General features: G+C 48.3%; 3 protein-coding genes across 3 annotated transcripts in view; 2 read left to right on the top strand and 1 right to left on the bottom strand.

The window, feature by feature from the left end:
* Bltp3a (bridge-like lipid transfer protein family member 3A) overlaps positions 1-4,091 on the top strand; it is a 54,340-nt gene extending 50,249 nt beyond the window's left edge. The window contains exon 21 of the mRNA XM_050141174.1: positions 317-4,091. Coding sequence (XP_049997131.1) covers positions 317-442 — 126 coding nt within the window. The 3' untranslated portion in view covers positions 443-4,091. The remainder of the gene's footprint in view (positions 1-316) is intronic.
* Positions 4,092-4,961: 870 nt separating this feature from the next.
* On the bottom strand, positions 4,962-13,317 carry Taf11 (TATA-box binding protein associated factor 11). Its single transcript, XM_050141334.1, has 6 exons — positions 13,163-13,317; positions 11,757-12,546; positions 9,417-9,565; positions 6,973-7,060; positions 6,393-6,489; positions 4,962-5,634 (listed from the first exon to the last, which is right to left on the bottom strand). Exons 2-6 carry the CDS (start codon positions 11,925-11,927, stop codon positions 5,504-5,506), a joined length of 636 nt encoding a protein of 211 aa, XP_049997291.1. The 5' UTR covers positions 11,928-12,546; positions 13,163-13,317; the 3' UTR covers positions 4,962-5,503.
* Positions 13,318-13,401: 84 nt separating this feature from the next.
* Positions 13,402-19,019, top strand: part of Anks1a (ankyrin repeat and sterile alpha motif domain containing 1A) — a 165,883-nt gene continuing 160,265 nt past the window's right edge. The window contains exon 1 of the mRNA XM_050139737.1: positions 13,402-13,724. Within this exon, the coding sequence (XP_049995694.1) occupies positions 13,537-13,724 (188 nt within the window). The 5' untranslated portion in view covers positions 13,402-13,536. The remainder of the gene's footprint in view (positions 13,725-19,019) is intronic.

Consider the following 19,019-nt stretch of genomic DNA (forward strand, 5'->3'; position numbering starts at 1 on the left):
AAACCTCTAGGGCTCTAGAGAGTTGTAATTGTGGAAGCAATAAAACTCACATGTCTAAAAGGTCACTGTTGTGTGCAGCTGGTGGTGTGGCCTCCAGTCACCAGCAGGAGCTTCTGGAAGAGAGGATAGAGGCTGTAGACAGGAGCTGGTGGGTGTGGCCGCAGCTCTTCCTATGCCTGTAACTGATGAGCTCCGCAGAGGGAGTTTCAGTCATTGCCCCAGGGCTTCTGTTGAATTCTCCCTCCCCAGCCTCATTAGTGGTGGTGGTTGCAGGGGTATTGCTATGTTCCCTAATTGTGAACTACTTATCTTCCAGGAGAAAGACTTGCCTACCCTACAGCAAGAACTTATGGACACCAAACAAGCACTGGCCAGCGCCCACCAGGACAGAGAGAAACTTCTCCAGGAGATTAGGAAGTACAACCCTCTCTTTGAGCTCTGATAGCAGCTTACCCATCTGTGCCAAGGAGAGAGGCTATCACCAGCAACAGCACCACCTAGGACAGAGGTGCCGAGGAGCCAGCAGGGCCGGGAGGGAGCACCCTCGTGTGCTTCCTGCTGGCTGCTAGCCTGGGTGGAGGACAGTGGAGAGCATGGCTGCATCCAGGAACTGGGATAGCTATGTACCTGGCCCTGCACCATATCTTGCCATTATGTAGCCTTGTAGCCCTCTGCGTACTAGAGGAATCTTCTCTACACTGTAGAGCATCTCATGTCCTGGTTTCATGGCAGTGATGTTTGCTTCCTTTATGGTGTGTGTGAATAATATCCATCTGAGTCATGTGCACAGCCACCAAAGATCCCATGTCCCAGTGCTTCCTCTGGCATATCTAAAAAGTCCTTGGCTTGAGTTTTGGAGTAGATCAGGAAATAGCCCAGCCTCAGGGGTTGGGTCAGAGGAGGCCTGAGCTGAGGGAGCAGTGGAATGGGAGCTAGGCTCATCCCATCTTGGCGATGTCTTCATTGTGAAGCTGTGACTGACTCGGCCAGGTCGTGATCCCCGACACAGCAGTTGTTAGAGTGCCCAGCTGAGGGCATGCTGAGGTGGGGTACAGTTCTGCCTGCTCCCACAGCTGTACCTGACAGGCTTCTTTCTGCACTAGGAGTTCTGGTCACCTGCTTTCCCAGCACTATGACTTTCTGCCTTTGCTACATCAGCACTTGGTAGTTTGGGAGCTAAACATGTGCTCTGACCTAGTCGCGATGCCTCAGTGTGCTGCCCCACTTCCTGTTACTATGGCTTTTTCAAATCATGCTATTTCACCTTATGTAAACGGTCCAGGTTTCCCCCTGGCACTGTGAGAGAGCTCCCTTTCCTTCTGATGGTCAGAGTTCGGCTCTATGCTGAGCTCCAGGTAGCGCTGGCCGAGCAGAAGCATCACTAACTCTCCTGTGTGGGGAGATGGTCACTTGTGATGCCTGGGGTTGAGGGCAGGGGAGGAAAAGCACCACCCTGTGCGTTCCGAGGGTAAAGGAAAACACTTAGGAACGAGGTTGCATTTGTTTAGACTTGTAGGACTCAGTCATGTTCTTCACTGAGGCAAATTTCCAGACACAGTTCTTGCAGGATTGTGGTTTGTTACACTTAGGAGACACATTGCAGACTTGGGAACATCTTCTGGAGACATTGTTAGCAGTGAAGTTTCCTTGTTTCAGATGTTTATAAATGACCAAGGACTTTAAATGCCATTAAGTGGTGCTGCTTCTAGACAGTGAAAAGCAGACCAGAAGAGAGAAACCCAGCCATAGAAAAGTCCCGGTGAGCAGAGTTATGAGAGTGAAACATGACGCACAGGGAGGGATGCGTGGCACACGTGTGTGACCGGACTCCCCCTGGCATTACAAACACTACAGAATTAAAGATGGTGTACATCTGAACTACTACTCCTACGGAAACGACTCAGGAAAGAATCGAGAGCCTTGCTGAGGGAAGAGGGGCCGCTGTGATGCTGTGCCTGGCTGCGTTCCCAACATCATTAGGACAGTGCTGCCACCGACAAGAGCCCTGGCTCATGTAGAGCTGTGGGGCGACTTCAACCATTGGGCATGTCTACTGGCTTTATTTATCTAGAGCACAGAGAAGGGAATGGATGGTCAGAGAACAGGGAGAGCAGTCGGGGGTGTGCCTTGGAAAGTTGAGGGGAGCAGGTGACCACACACTTGGTCAAGAGTAGGGGAACCTAATCTGGAAACATTGTCTCTAGGGCTCTGTCACTGCCTCAGGGAGAAGAAAGCACTTTTAGTCAAGTTAGAAGCTTGAAGAGCTTGTCCGTGTTTCTAAGATTTGTAGAGGGAAAGCAGGAGCCAGTAACTAGGAAATAGAACCATCTAACGTCAGGGTCGCTTGAAGTTCACAGTCACATCCTCATCCCTCTGGCATCTCTCCAGGAGACAATGTCTAACCCTTGGTGTGCTTTTCCCTCAGGCTTGCAGTAGAAACACATTGTGTGGAGGATAATGCCTTAATGGCCAGAATATCATGATTTGGAGCTGAGGGGTTTTGGGGTTCTTGTCCATGTGAAAATGGAGTTTTAGTTTATGTGATATAGGTTTGGCCTTTGTGTCTACAAGTCATCCCTGAAGAAACATGATAAAACTGTTATTCCGTGGGTTTTCAATTATGTCACTTTTTGTAATTCCATTCCCCTGTGCACTGACTCATGAGCCGTGAAATGGCTGTGTGAATCCTTGGGGTAAGGGTAGAAGACTGAAGCTCTGCTGTGAAGTTGCCGTTTGTAACATGAAGTAATACCTCAAGAGAACTTTTGGAGAGACAGCACCACTGTCCCTCCGAGACTCCAGCCACTGCACATCATCCTCTCAGCTGTAAAGCACTTGGCGCAGCTGTGTCACCTGGGATTGTCTAGATGTCCTGTTTACATGCATGTACTGGGAATATGCCTTTGTGTGTGTGCACTAGAGCTGAGTCCTCTAACTGGGCTGCAGAGATGGCCATCAATGTCTACTTCACTGGAATGACTAACGGAATCTATAATGGAAAGCCAACATAGGTTCTCTCCCCGTGTATTCTGTGTGTGTATTTCCTCTGACCCTTACTGTGCCGTGGGCTGTAATCTCCATGTTTCTGTACTCTGAAGGAATGGTACCTGTGTGTGAACTAGAAAAAGATGAGACCTCATCTCACAGATGCTGTGACTCAAAGAGATGGAACACTGCAAGGAGTTCTCCTGGGTAGGAACTTCTAGATTTCTAACATCAGCGACTCAGGCCACAGAGGTGAAAACAGCTGTTTACTACCCAAGCTAGGGGAGTAACATCTGGTCGAGAGCCATGGCAGATGTGACTTAAGTGACTGACTCTTGGAGTTTCAGAGGCCACACACAGTCCTTAAGGAGACTTAGGGCCTTGCCTAGGTGCCACCACATCTTCTGCCAGGCCTTTCCATTTCCCCAGTGTAGCTATGAAGAATGAAGAGGCATTTCGCCCCATGGCACAGGGAAGTAACAGTGAGACCTTTCTAAGTGGCCAGACTTGATATCGGCGCTTCCTGTCCTGCTATTATGTTCCTGCCTTATCCATTATCCTTTATCAAAACAGGAGTAGTTCCTACGTGTTAAGAATTTCCTATTGGAGTTGAGAGGGAAAATCTTTGTTGTCAGTTTACTAGTTTTTGGTCAAGATTTAGCCTGAGTCTTACAGCATTCTTTGTGGAGTGCTCCACTGAAGTGTCTTCTGCTTTGGCTAAGCCAATGAGTTTCAATGTAAGCCACTAAAAGTCAGATCTGTCCAATTACATGAGTCTGAGCTGTTTCCCTAACTCAGGGTGCTACAAACAAAAGACTTGCCCAGGAAAGCTTCAGAAGAGAACCACTTCCAACCCTTCCTGTGACACTCCGAAGTGGAGGGGAAGCAGGTCAGTGGATTGCCAATTCTATCAGGTAGCCTTACTACTGCTAATCACTGTCAATAAAACGTCACTTCATTCTCTGAGGAAAGCAGTGAGAATGTATACAATGAACTGGAATCCTAGTCAGTATTGGGAGATTCTTACGTTGCAATATCTGATCAAACCCTGAGTGTACTGGTTCTGTGAACCACCTGAAAAGCAAATTAAAAACTGTTAAGTGGCATTGATCCTTCTGTGTCTGTTTATAGGAGGTGAAGCAGGTGAGCTTTGACCTGTGCTTTTTTTTTTTTAAGTTATTTTTGCCGCGCACCTAATTTGGCCTCAAACTCATGATGCTCTTGGCCAAATGTGGGATTTACATGGCTGTAAACAGTGCTGGGAGCTGGGAACATGCCTAGGTTATTTTCATGCTTGCTTGTTATGCATGGAGACCCTGAGTCTGATTTCCAGCACCGAGTATGGGCACATACCCTAATCCTAGTATTGGGGAGGTAAAGACAGGAAGACCACAAGTTCAGGTTATTTCCTTGACTACATAAATACTCATTTTTAGTGATTTTTGTGTATGTATGCGAATATTTGTCCATGCCTATGGAGGCCAGAAGAGGTACTGCATCCTCTAGTTCTGGAGTTACGGGAAGTTGTGAGTGCCCTGATGTAGGCTGGGAACTGAACTTGGGTCTGAACTCCTCAGGCCCAAAAGCTGAGGTTCTTGTTTCTTTTCTTTAGGAAAAAAGGCAAGGTGTGGTAACCACCTCAGAACTCAGAAGCCACAGACAGGCTCTGAGTTCAAGGCAGCCTGGCTTACGTAGTGAGTTCTAGACCAGCCAGACTGTCTCAAAAACAGATTTTTTTTTTTTTTTCATGAAAAAGCCAAGACTAGTGCCAAGTTTTAGTAGTGGCGTTCTGTGAGCTTGAGAGCAGCCTGCTCTACACAGTGAGTTTCAGGACAGTCAGAGCTAAAGAGTGAGTCCTTGTCTTAAAAACAAACAAACCAAAACAAAAACCAAGTGGTGTTGGTGCATGCCTTTAATCCCAGCACTTGGGAGCCAGCCAGGGCTCCTTGGTGAAACCCTGTCTTCAAAAACCAAAGTCAAGACTTGTTAGTTTTATTTAGACAGTGGAAGAATGATAAATTTTGCCTTCAACAAAATAAACTTTTAGTCGGGCGCGCCTTTTATCCCAGCGCTCGGGAGGCAGAGGCAGGCGGATCTCGGAGTTCGAGGCCAGCCTGGTCTACAAGAGCTAGTTCCAGGACAGGCACCAAAGCTACAGAGAAACCCTGTCTCGAACCCCCCCCCCAAAAAAAAAACAAAAAACAAAAAACAAAATAAACTTTTCCACACAAGTCGGAAAAGTTTAATGGTAACTCCGCAGGAGAGTCTGAAATGTTAACAGCATGAAGCATGTCACCCTTGTGACTTTATGGCAGATGACCCAAGGTTAAGTTTCTGAAAACCAGAGGCGAGAAACAACCTGGGTTGTAGCAACGTTAGGCTTCAAAGTGAAGCCAGCAGGTTGTCTTTGTCTTTGTTACTGGTGCCTTACAGGTGGACAGAGACACTGACATCAGCACCGACGAGGAAGCACCAGTGCACAGCCCAGCTGTGGAGTCTGGACGGCTCTCGGGCAGATCTAGAAGAAGATGATTTTCTTGTGCTTGGAGTTGGGGATCTGCCCTTTGGACTTCAACCTCCGAACAGCCTCCCGCATGTGCTTGGGCTGCAGTGGTGGCATCTCTCCCCACTTCTCACACACATCCAGGGCTGCATGGGGAAAGAGACAGCCTTGTTAACATAAAGTTTACTAACTTGCCACAGAAACAAACTGATATTTTTCCTTAAGAAAACTTCAAGGGCCTGGAGAGATGGCTCAGTGGTTAAGAGCATTGCCTGCTCTTCCAAAGGTCCTGAGTTCAATTCCCGGCAACCACCATGGTGGCTCACCACCATTTATAATGAGGTCTGGTGCCCTCTTCTGGCATGCAGGCATACAAGCAGACAGATATTGTATATATAATAAGTAAATAAATATTTTTTAAAAAAGTTATACCAATATTTATAATAAAGAAAAAGAAAACTTCACAAAGTCTTATCATGCTGGCTTTAGTTATACCCCACAGGGACCGGGTCACAGCTACAGGAAAGAAAAGGACGTGGCAAGCTGGAGATCAGCAGGGAGAAGCAGCCAGGCTTTCAGGGAAAGCTCTCAGTGGGTATTGCTATCAGGGCATTCTTGTCTTCTTACACTGAATGACACAAGCAAGGTCTACTGAGGAACTGTTTTGTTACCCTGGGCTGAGGAGAGGGATTGCCTACGCGGCTTCATCCCTGCCCTCCATCTCCGCCTACCCAGTGATAAAAACTATAAGAGTAGCCATGCTCTCCTCAAGACAAGGCTCCCTACAGGATCAACTTCTAGTGTGGCTGGAAACTAGCAGAGACCCTTAAATGCCCTGGTGTAGACGCTCTTGAAAGTGAGACCCCCATGAGAGCAAGAATGTTGTATAACCAACAATACTCACCTTCTTCTACTACCTCCCCCACAAAAACTTTAGAAATACCAGACATGGCAATAACAACATTCTGGGACACAGAGGTCCCCGTGATAGACTGGATCAGCTTGGAAGAAAGAAAGAAAAAAAGACTGTTAAGATCATCAGTGACTGGCTTTGGAATGTAGTACAGGCGACTGCATGCCACACTGAAGGCTGTGTGCTAAAACCGAGACTATTAGAATAAGACGCTTGCTCTTCAGAGGACTAGAGTTCAGGTCCCAGCACCCATACTGGATGACTCACAACCACCTGTAACTGCAGTCAGGAGATGTGATGTCCTTTTCTGTCTTTCATGGGCACCCCCACACATGGTATATACCCACAGATACATCAATAAATACAAAAACAGCGCCCCTCCCAGCCCCCAAGATTACTATGTGTTATGACTTGCCATGCCTGGCATACAAGGCTGGCTTTGGCCAGGTGATGAGAGAGTCGATTTTATCTTCTCTCCTAACTAACATTACCTCACTCATATGAAGACACAGCTGTGGACTCTAGCGACTTCCTAACACGAGGGGACCACACTGGGGTAGTCCATCCTTACCCTTTTAATGGCTGCCTTAGGGAAAGCTGACCGGCGATACATTTCATAACGGTTCAGCTGCTCCTCAGAAAAAGAAGAGACGAGGATTCTAGACAAAGATTCCGGTAATTAAGTTGATTAATAAGAATGAATACTAAAGGCATAAGTCAACAAAAGCAAAGCCCCAGACCAAAAACAAACCAAAATGTATCTCCCGGAGTTGGTGGCTTTAGCTTAGTGCGCTTGAGATGGCATCTCCACTCCTCAGGACCTCTGGGAAAGAGGAAAAGGGCACACTTTCCTTCCCTCAGGGACAGAGCTGCTGCGTGTGGCAGCGTGCGCCTGCTCCTCCTAAAAGACTTGGCAGTATGAGGACAAAGCACTGTATTCTAATGCTGACTTATTTCACACTGACAGTGAACATCAAATACAGAAATTTCTGTTCAAATCAGGGTTCTTCAATGTTAACATGTTTAGAGGAAAACATTCAAATTATGTATAGTCTTCAGAAAATTTCTGAGACATGATATACCTCAGGTTAGTTTCAAACTTGAGTTTCTGGTTCTCCTGGCTCCGCCCTCCAGAGGGTGGGATTACAGTTTTACTCAGTGCTGGATCCATCACAGGGCTTCCTGCTTGCTCTGCAGGCAGTTTACAGTAGCCTCAGCGCTAATATTTTAAATTACTGAGTCTATCTTCTATGCCTATGTGCTGTATGAATGTGTGTAAGCAGTTTTCTCCTTCCATCATGTAGGTCATGGGTATCAAATTAGGTTGTCAGGCTTGATGGTGAGTGCCCTATCTGGTGGGCTGTATCCTTTTTTTAAAATATTTATTTATTTATTATGTAAATAAATTGCATGCATGCCTATGGGCCAGAAGAGGGCAAAAGATCTCATTACAGATGGTTGTGACCCACCATGTGGTTGCTAGAAATTGAACTGAGAACTTCAATTGAACTTTGGAAGAAAAGTCAGTGCTCTCAACCTTTGAGCCATCTTTCCAGCCTCCTCCTCTTTTTTTTTTTTTGTTTTTTCGAGACAGGGTTTCTCTGTGGCTTTGGAGCCTGTCCTGGAACTAGGTCTGTAGACCAGGCTGGTCTCGAACTCACAGAGATCCACCTGCCTCTGCCTCCTGAGTGCTGGGATTAAAGGCGTGCGCCGTCGCCCGGCCTCCTCTTTTTTTTTTTTGAACTTACCCATGTGCTTGTGTGTGTGTGTGTATGTAGGTGCCCATAGAAGCCAGAAGAGAGGGCCAGATCCTTTGGAACATCTTAGCACAGATGGCTCTTAACCTCTGAGAAATCTCTCTAGCCCCTTATATTCTTTATAGTTAATTCTTTTTTTTAAAATTATTTATTTTATTGGTGTTTTAGTCTATATATCTGTGTGAAGGTGCTGGATCCTGGAGTTACAGAAAGTTGTAAGCTGCCATATGGGTGTTGGGAATTGAACCTAGGTCCTCTAGAAGAGCAGTCAGTGCTCTTAACCGCTGAGCCATCTCTCCAGCCCCAATTCTTTTAAATAAATAAAAAGATGGCCAAACCCGTTTTAGAAGATGAACTAAGGGCTGGATAGGAAAGTCACAAAAATCCAATGGCCAATCAAGATGGAAGAAAATGAACCTTAAGTATTAATCAAGAAACTTGAAATGATCAACTAAAACAAGATCACAATTTTTGCAGAAGATATGCTGAAGATCCTTTGAAACACATTCATACTAGAGTTTACACAGCTGGTTTATCCTAGAAATGGATGAGATGCAGAGATATGTCCAATGATGTAACAGTGTTGTTAAAAGAAACAAAAATTTAAAGACTCTACCTAGAATAGGTAAAAGGGTTAATATGAGTCACACACAGATAAGGTGAAGCACAGCCGGGTTAAATATACAGATATATCCACATATATATTCTTGGAATAAGATCCAGCAGCTCAATTTTGGGCCTTTTTTTTTTTTTTTTTGGTATTATGAGTTATCTGTAATGAGCCCATATCATTGCCACTCTAAAAATCAAGCTTTTTGAAGAAAATGATGACTTTGATGTATAATTACTAATAATGAGAAACACTAAATGTAACATTAAAAACAAAACATTTTGAACATTAATTATTTAATATTCTTATATTTACACATTTATTTTGTGTATGTGTAGGAGCATGCCTATATTTGGAGATCACAGAACAATTTCCAGGGACTGGTTCTCTCCTTACAGCGTTGGTTTCCCAGGATTAAACTCAGGCCATTAGGCTTGGTGGCAGGCACCTTTATCTGGCAGTTTGCTGACCTGAAATTATATCCAGGCATAGTGGCTCATGCCTGTAATCTCAGCACTAAGGAGGCTGAGGCAGGAGGATCAAGAGTCAAGACTAACTTAAACCTCATGAGACCCCGTCTCAAACAAGCAGCACGTGAGCGTGCAGAGCTGAGTCAGGGCTTCGGAATGGAAATTAGAAGAGACTCACTGCATCTTCTGAATCTCATCCTCGTCCACCTTCTGCTTCTTCTCCCTCTTCTCTTTGGTGTCCAGTTTCAGCTTTTTGGCTGCAGGAGTAAGTAAGGACGGGTCTTCCCTCTCAACTGCTGTTAGATCTGAGACATCCTGACTCTTGATCTGGGAAGATGGACAGAAACTCTGTTATATGTTTGGTATACTTTTCAGGCTTGGGCAAGGTCAGCAAATGCCCTCCTCTTTCCAGCTCAGTATATCTGTTTATGCAGTAGCTGTCTGGTTCTAGGCACTGCCTATAGCATCAGCATTGATTATAGCCCAGCTGGAGAGGAAAATGAGCAGTTCAGTCTTCCCGCTGAGCCACAATCACACAGATATCCTGTATCTGTTTACCAAAGAACCAAATCAGTACTCCCCTGCCTCATGCCACAGACATCAGCACAGTCCTCCTTCCAGCATGTGTCTTGGGAGCACCACCACCTGCAGTGTTCCGTCCCTTCCCACTACTAGACTAAAAACTGTTTTTGTTTGTTTTTTGAGACAGTCTCTTTACATAGCCCTGACTGTCCTGGAATTCACTATGTAGACCAGGCTGGTCTCACAGAAATCTGACTGCCTCTGCTTCCCAAGGGCTAGGATTAAAGGCCTGTGCCACCACCACCAAAGTCTGGAGACATTTTTTCTTTGTGATTTAAGAGAAGGTCTTATTTTGTAGCCGAGGCTGCTGGCACTCCCCTGTCCTGCCTCCTGGCTGGGATTATAGACTTGTACCACCATACTGAGATTAAACTAAAACCTGAGAGATGGCTCAGATATCATGAGCATTGACTGCTCTTGCAGAGGATCTAGGTTCGATGACCAACAATCACGTGACAGCTCACAGTCATCTGTGATCTCCAGTTTTAGGGGATCTGATACCTTCCTTTGACGTCCACAGGGACCAGGCACATACAGGGCAAACATACGTACATAAAGGCAAAACATCCATACAATAAAAATTTTAAAAAGCTCAAACTTAATGTGTGTGGACTTGCAAGTGTTGAGCACAGGGCAATCTTTGTGGAGCTGATTCTCATCTCCCTTTATGTGGGTTCTCACGGCAAGCCCCTTTACCTGCTGAGTCGTTTTACTTGCCCTGTGCTAAAACCTTTTTAAAGATGTCATTATTTACATTTCTCTCCATATCAGCACTCAACAGTTTTACTCGTGACAGATGTAATCCAAATTCTGTCCTACCAACTGACCATGGAATCTTAATACCCCAGAACTCATTACTGTGATTTAACAGTTCCTTTAAAAAGAGATTCATATTAAAAACTCGGAAATTCAGAGAGGGGAAGTGAAGGCATTATATATTTGATAAACCTTTCAACTTAGTTTCCGTTACTGATCTATACATATTTACCAACCTTTGCGCTTCAGAATTTCGTTTTGTTTTCTTTTTTGAGACAGATTTTCCCTGTAGGTTTGGAACCTGTCCTGGAACTCCGTCTGTATACCAGGCTGGCCTCGAACTCACAGAGATTGCCTGCCTCTGCCCCCCCCCAAATGCTGGGATTAAAGGCGTGCACCATCACCGCCTGGCTTGTACTTCAGATCTTCAAATTTATTTGTCCTTAACTTTCTTCCTTTCCCCTCTTCTTTCTCCTTTCTTTGTTTTTTTTTTTAAATTTTTTTTTTTTTTTTTTTTTTTTGAGGTAGTTGGGGTGGAAGCCGGCCTTATTTTGTAGCTCATGAAGTCCTGGAATTTATTCCTTCTACTTCAGCTGCCCGCATGAGACATTCAGCTTAAAATTTTCTTCTGAAAACAGTTTTGCAGCCGATCAGTGTCAGGAGAGTCACAAGCTCAAGACCAGTCTGTGTTAGGGAGACGCTCCTCATAAAGAAAATAACAAAATTCCATAAAGTTTTGCTACGTCTTCTTTTTCCTGACTGTTATTACTGTCAACATTTTGAGGCAGTTGTGTTAGGAAGCCCATTCCATCTTATCTACTTGTGACTCCATGAGCTCTCAAAGTCAATTCCAGCTCTACAGCTCCGAGATTTTATCTGCAGAAATGGAACCTAAAGAACGCTGAGGTTCAACTAGGCACAATGCTTAGCTTTTGAAGTGGCACAGTCCATGGTTTTGGTGGCCTTTCGAGGCTTCTGGAATTCAGCATCCAAGACACTGGTTCAATGCACTACGAAGGTAGGGGTGGACCGAAGCAGCACCGACAGGTCCTCGTCCTCCCCGCCCCCAGCCCCTCAAGGTTGCAGACACACAGTGACTCGCGGTGAGTTCCAGTTCTAGCTACGGAAGCCAGGAAGCAACCCGGGTGCTCCTCCAGCCTGATCCACAACAGGCACCTACCTCGCTTTCCTCCGCCGCCGCTTCTTTCAAGTCCGCGTCTCCATCCCCGTCGGTTTCCTCCGGGATTCCCTCAGTGTCGGCGGTCGCAGGGATCCCAGGAGTGGTCCTCATGTCCTCTGACTCCGCTGGCTCTCCGCCTTTGTCTGTGGGCGACTCCCCAGGGTTGTCCATCGCCGCAGAAGCGGGACAGAGGCCACGGCAGGACAGCCAGTTGAAGGAGTGAGACTGAGAGCTGACCGGCGGAGCCAGGGCTTACGGCCGGTCGCGCCGTGATGACGTCACCCAACGGCTCCTCGGAGGGGTCATTTCCACAAGTGCGTTGCTGGCCCGAGAGATTCCTTTAAACCGTGTTTGTTTTCAGGAGAAAGGAATTTAGAAGAGTGGATCCTCCGCTTTAGGGAAGAAGCGTTTTTTTGAAAGAGCGTGCATTCGTTTGCGGAGAGACTTCTTTTTCTTCTCCTTCCTGGAAATGCAATGCCACTTAATCTTTCTTTGACTACTTGAGCAAAGTCGGGGAACCAGAGAAAACGCAGTCCCGCCGCTTGCCTAGGGCTGAACAGCTTCCAGCAGGGACCCAGCCTTGTGTTTTTCGAAAAAGCAGAGACTACGGGCTTGTGTTCACCAGGGAATTGCTAGGGTTTCCCCTCTGTTCCGCAAGCATCTCCAATCCAGCAGCATTTCCAATGCTCTCATTCAACGCCTCAGTTATCCGTCACCTCGAGTCAGTCGCCCCTTCCCGACTACACTTTTTTCCACTCCATCAATACTCAAAATCAGGACTGGTAAAAATCTGACGTAAAAAAAAAAAGTTTGGTTAATTTCACGCCAACTAAGGGGGAGTTCTTCTGACCGTTCCACTGAAGCTGTTTAGGATGGAGCGCGAGGAAAACATTTTTAAAATTTTTTCATGTGTATGGTGTTTTGACTGCATGTATGTCTGTGCACCACATACGATCATGGTATCCTGGGAGACCAGAAGAGGGTGTCGGATCCGCTGGACCTGGAGTTAGACTGTAGTGAGGCGCCACGTGGGTGATGGGCATCACACCTGGCCACTCCCGTCCCCCACCCCCAACCTCCTTTTTTTGAGACAGAGTCTCACTACGTAGTCTTGGCTGGCCTGGAATTTGCTATGTAGACCAGGCTGACCTTAAGCTCACAGAGGCACACCGCTTCTGCCTCCCGAGTGCTGGGATCGCAGCTATTTTAAAGCTCTACGGTCTTTCCTCAAGGAGGCACCAGAGGACTGGATTTTTCACGTCTGGTTCTAGGTCTCTGCCCCTATTCTGTATTTAATCTATGAGTCTTGAATGTAATTGGAAACACAGGTGCGTGTAACCAAATTTCTCTGGCTTCTGCAATGCCTGAACAAATTGTCATATTTCCAGTCGCACGAGGTTCCAAACCTTTGGGAAGGCGATCACAACAGGAGGCTCCCACCGGTGTGCCGCGTGTGTTCTTTCCGACCTGTTGAATGGGCGAGCGCGCTGGGGTGGACCCCATCTCCGCAGGGCTCCGCTCGGCTCAGGCACCTGCACGGCGGCCGGAGCCCCGCCCACTAGGTGGGCAAGGAGGCGGGTCGCGGGGGCGCGGTGACGCGTGACGCCGGATCCCGGAAGTGACGCGACGCGGGGGGGGGAGGCCAAGGAGGCGGGGGAGGGAGAGGGGGTGGCGTCCCAGGCCGGTTTGAGGGGTGCGTTGCCCGGAGACGGAAAGTTTGGGAGCCGCAGCAGGCTCTGCGTGGCCCCGGGTGGGGGTCCGAGGAGCGGCGGCCCTGGGGATGGGGAAGGAGCAGGAGCTGCTGGAGGCGGCCCGCACCGGGCACCTCCCGGCCGTGGAGAAGCTGCTGTCCGGGAAGCGGCTCTCCTCCGGCTTCGGCGGCGGCGGCAGCGGCGGCTCCGGCGGCGGCGGCGGCTCCGGGGGCGGCGGCCTGGGCTCTTCCAGCCACCCGCTCTCCAGTCTGCTGAGGTGAGTGCGCGCGGGGCGGCGCGGGGCGGCGGGGCTCGCAGCCTGGACGGCGCGGGCTCCCTCGAGAGGTCGCGGCTCCAGGGGCGCGCGCGGCGCAGGCCAGGGTCTGGTGTCGGCGCTGCGGAGAATGGGGGGAGTGCCCAGGTGGCAGCCCGCGCCGCATGGCACAACCCGGCGTCACCCTCGCCCGCCGTGGGGTGCCAGCTGTCGCGTCTCACAAAAGCGACTTCGGAGCAGCCCGAATTCGCGGAATCCCTCTCACATCCTGCAGGAGCTCCCACGTCGCGCAGAGCCTCGCGACTCCCCTGGAGCACATTCCCCTCATTTCCTTCTCCCTGGAACTTGGAACGTTCCACCGGGCTGTGCGGGACCCGGCTTTTGTTTGTTTTTAAAATTGCTTCAGCATTTATCGCGCACGAGGTGTTCAGTCTTTGAGCCTCTCTTGGGCTTGAAGCTCTATTTGTCGTCAATTTCCTTGTAGTCACCCTAGCTGGGTTCGTCCAAGTGGCGTCTGCTCATTTTCAAGGTTGGGAAAGCCTTGTTTAGGAAACCGAGGTGCGTTCGACTTTCTGAGACCTGTTCGACACTTGAATCCGGGGCTGCAAGGGTGGGTCGTCACTCTTTGTCGCTTACAAGGGGGTTTGGAACGCTTTGTCAGAGTGCATGAAATGTGTTGGTTCAGCAGCGCTTTCCTAGCAGTTTCTTTTCCTTCCTTGTTCTTTTGAGGTTTTCAAGAAGTGGAAGTTCATTTAGCAGTGGCTTCGTTGGCTTCTGTTCCCTATTAGTTTGTGTACCTTCAGTTTGAGTGAGCTTGGAGAGCTTGGACCCAAGAAACCCAAGGCTCTACGAAACAGTCAGGTATCCAGTACCGAGTACCGACTTACATCTTCTCAGGGAGATTTTAAGAAGCATTTCAGAAAACCCCTCCCCTTCCTTTGGGGAGGAAAAACCCCATTCTGTTGGCTGCGATTTCCCCGGCCCCTTGAACAATACTGGCTCATAGTAGTTGGCAAAATTTGTTGAATAGATAGAAGTCCTGATTGGAGAATGATTGTTGTGTGCACGCCACAGAGGCTAGAAGTTGACATTGGTGTCTTCCTCAATTGCTCTCCATCTTCTCTCTTTGAGACTGTGTCCCTCACCAAACCTGGAGTTTGCTGATTGTGCTAGATTGGCTGGCCAGCAAGTCCCAGGGATTCCCCCGTCCCTACCCTCCCAGTACTAAGGTTACAGGCACATACAGCCATGTTGACTTTTCCCCCCTTTCCTTTAAACATGGGTGTAGGGTTCAAATCCAGGGGCTCCTGTTTGCTCTTTACGGACTGAGCTGTCTCCTCAGGGGATCATCCATCTCTAAATAAATTGATGGTAGTCCTCACTGTCAGCGGCTGGTGCTTCAGACTAGTGATAGTTTGGAAGTCTGAACCTCAGGGACAGTGTACTTCGGCTGACGTTGATCCGCCATGTATAGTGAGAGTGTTCCAGGTAAGCACACCCTGCTCACAAATACGGAAAGGAGACTTATTGGTGTTTGTGGGCTACCCCGAGAAGGTCCTGCTTGGGATCATGAGTAGTTGGGCCCCTTAAAGGTAGATAAGAATGGACTGGTACACCGCCGCCTTTCCTATTGACTGTCCTCCTCACACTTAGGTTCTCAGTCCCCACATTAGTGCCTGGGGACAGAGAACAGGTTGTCTGAGTTAGGGCTACTACTGCTGCCATGAGACACCGTGACAAAGGCTGCCTGGGGAGGGGAGGGTTTATCTGGCTGACCTTCCACATCCTAGTCATCACCCAAGGGAGTCAGGACAGGAACTCACACAGGACAGGAACCTGAAGGCAGGAGCCGATGCAGATGATACGGAGGGGCTGCTTACTGGCTTGCTCATCATGGCTTGCTCAGCCTGATTTCTTACAGAACTCAGGACTACCAGCCCAGGGGTGGCACCACCCAAAAGGGGGGCTGGTCATTCCCTCATCGATCACTAATTATGAAAATACCCTACGGTCAGATCTTATTTTCTCAGTCGAGGCTCCCTTCTTTCAGATGCCTCTAGTTTGTGTCAAGTTGGCATGAAAGTAGCCAGTACACAGGTGCTCAGCAAGTAAACATGGGATGCATTTTTCCTTTCTTTCCCTCCCTCCCTCCCTCCCTCCCTCCTTCCCTCCCTCCCTTTTCCTCCTCCTCCTTCTCCTTCTTCTTGTTTTTTTTTTTTTGTGTGTGTGTGTGTAGCCTTGGCTGCCCTGGAACTCGCTATGTACGCCAGAGTGACCTTTAGCTAGCAGAAGTCTGCCTGCCTCTACACCCCAAGAACTGGGATTAACAGTGTGCACCAGCAGGCTTGTTTTTAATTTCACCTGCAGTTTTGGTGTTGAGAGGTAAGGGGAAACTCCGCAGGTTTGGAGGTCCCTCTAATGAACTGATGAGGTCGTACTTGGAGATCTGCCAGGAGCGCCCTGGCCCCCAGACGACTCTGCTGGAGGAGTACAGACTTCGGCCCTCACATACAGTCAGGTTCCTGCTGGTGTTCCCTCACACCCGATGAGACGTCGCTGAGAGCTAGCTGCCATGTCGTTGAGCAGGACAGTGAGGTCTGTCGAGCGCAGTGGTTTTGCTTTGGGTTTCCTGCTGATGTTTCCAGTTTCTGCAGTGTCAAGCATGCATGGTGTCTCCCTTCCCTAGAGTCACAGAGCTGCTGGGCTCTCATTGGCTCCTGTGAGAAGTAGAGGCCACAGATGTCCGGAGCTTCCTAATCTCCACTCTGTGGCTTTTAGAGGCAGGGAGGACGTTTAGGCCCTTGTTACACTAGGTGTGTCGTTAATTAGGGTGACTGGTTTCACCTACCGAAAGAGGTTGAGGCCGTGCGTTTAAATAACCGCTAGGTCAGCATGTCCCCCTGCAGGTTTGGAGATGGCAGAGGTGCGTCCCTCGGTATCCAGCCTCTTTCTCTTGCCAGGAACCCTGAGCTGTTATTGGAAGCTGTGGACTCCTAGTTTGGCATCTTGACTTGTATCAGCGGGCATATCTATCCTTGCTCCTAGGTGCCCGACTGCAGCCTACCTTCCTCTGGCAGTTTAAGGAGTTTGTGGCTGCAGTGGATACGGTGTTGCAAATCACGCCTGTTGTTTCCTCATGTATTTATAACCCCCCCACCCCGTTCACTCCACAAAGGTTTTATATGTATTCTTTGTGTGTGTGTGTATGTTCATGGGGCTGCATGTATACATATGTGAAAGCCAAGGGTCAACCTTGGATGTCATTATTTTAGGTGCTGGTCCCCCCTTTTTTTGCCGTGGGGAGGAGTATCTCAGGATTCTTGTTCCCTTTTCCCCAGCCCTGGGTTTGCAAGCAGACACCGCTAGCACGCCTGATGTTTTTATTTGGGTTCTGGAGAATTGGACTTGGGTCCTCATGCCTACAGGGCAAGCACTTTACCATCTGAGCTATCCCCCCCAGCCCCTTTAGTATATCCTGAAGTTAGAAAATGCTCTCTTTTCTCCCTGCATGCCTTGTCTCTTAAGAGTCATCTTCTACTTGGGTCTTCACCTCACACAGTCTGCAATGGCTCTCGTATCCACAGATCTTGCCAGCTTTGGGGGGCACGTCCTGTAATATATAGTAGTTCACTGTCCCATCCTTAAATTGCCTCTCTTTCATAGCTCATCTCTTTGGTCTGTTTGCTAGCTAGTTTTTTGTCAGCTGGGGTCACACAAGCTGGGGTCATTTGCGAGAAGGGAACCTCAGTTGAAAAAAGTCCTGATTGTTGTAGCCCACTGTGAGCAGCGCTGCTCTGGATGGGATAAGAAAATAGGCTGAACAAGCCATATGAAACAAGCCAGGAAGTCGTGCTCCTCCGTGGCTTCTGCTTCTGTTTGCCATGCCCCTGCCTCAAGTTCCTGCCCCGACTCCCCTCAGTGATGGAGTGTGACCTGAGAGTTGTAAGCTGAAATGAGCCCTCTCCTGTTACCTTGCTCTCGGTCTTGACGCTTATCACAGTCCTAGAGGCCTGCCCAAGAACCTGCCACTGTCAGGTTCTCATGCTGCAGGCCTCAGTCACCAAGGGTGTATCTGAAGCGTAGTGTCAAGAAAAAGCATTTACGGACACCGCGTTCCCCCTACTCCCATGTGTTGGCTGTCCCTTATTGCAGCATAGAGCCCTAGACTGAAGTCAGTCAGTTGTCTGAATGCACAGTCTGCTGCCGCCATGGACTGGTCCCTTGATGTGTAGACGGTAACTACTTTGATCCCTGCTGTCTGTAAGATGAGGATAATATTACGGGCCGTGTAGATGCTGCCTTGGGTAAGAAATTGCACCACAGTTCCTAACACATCCTGTGCAGTCGCTGTTAACTGTCCCCAGCTTATCACGCTGTCTCTCGTGTTGCACTTGTTATGTGCAGATTGCTGTGTGAGACGCGTTTCTTTTTTCTGTTTTTTGGTTTTTTGAGACAGGGTTTTTCTGTGTATCTCTGGCTGTCCTGGAACGCACGCTGTAGAACACACTGGCCTCAAATTCACAGAGGTCTCTCTGCCTCCAAGTGCTGGGATTAAAGGTGTGTGCCACCACCCAGCGACACGTTTCATTTTATTTCATTTATTTTAGAGACAGGGTCTGATGTAGTCGAGGCTGGCTTTGAACTCATAGGTAGCCACAAATGACTGAACTTTTGATTCTCCATCTTCTAAGTCCTGAGTGCTGCTGTATTACAGGTATGTTCAACTGTGCCCCCACTGAGACACATTTTAGTGGTTTCTTTCATGCTTGGTGATCTCTCTCTTCTTTGAGAGGTGGCGGATTAGAAATCTCAATAAGGGCGTGGACCCGCTTAGGCAGACTTGTAAATGCCATTCGTTAACTGCTTTGTTCCAGGCCAAGCGATTGCTAGATGCAGCACTAACATATGGTAGCTGCCATGTCAGAGTTGGCCCCTCTCACTGTATGCCCGGCTAGCTTATAGTTTACAGTAGTATAGTATGCCTGGGACAGACCGAAAAGATGGAGCGTGCAGCCGAGTGTACACACGTGGCTAACAACCCAGCTAACTCGACCAGTGACCCAAACGGCTGTGGATACGGAGGTTTGTAGCTCTTCACACCTGAGTAGGCCCAAAGCACTATTGAGCTCTTAGTGCTGTCTGTTATGAGTTTTAACCATTAACTAGTGATTATGTTCAGTAGATGTTTAGCTTTCTAACCAAAGTGATGCAAATATAATTTTTGCTGCTTTGCTAATGATCAGTAGATTAGCCAGTTCTCCAAAGTGCTATGCAGATCCTGCACTGCATGGAGTATAT

Source organism: Alexandromys fortis, unplaced genomic scaffold (genome assembly GCF_014885135.2).
Source record: "Alexandromys fortis isolate MF-2015 unplaced genomic scaffold, M_Fortis_MF-2015_v1.1 scaffold_9, whole genome shotgun sequence".
NCBI classification, from domain to species: Eukaryota; Metazoa; Chordata; class Mammalia; order Rodentia; family Cricetidae; genus Alexandromys; species Alexandromys fortis.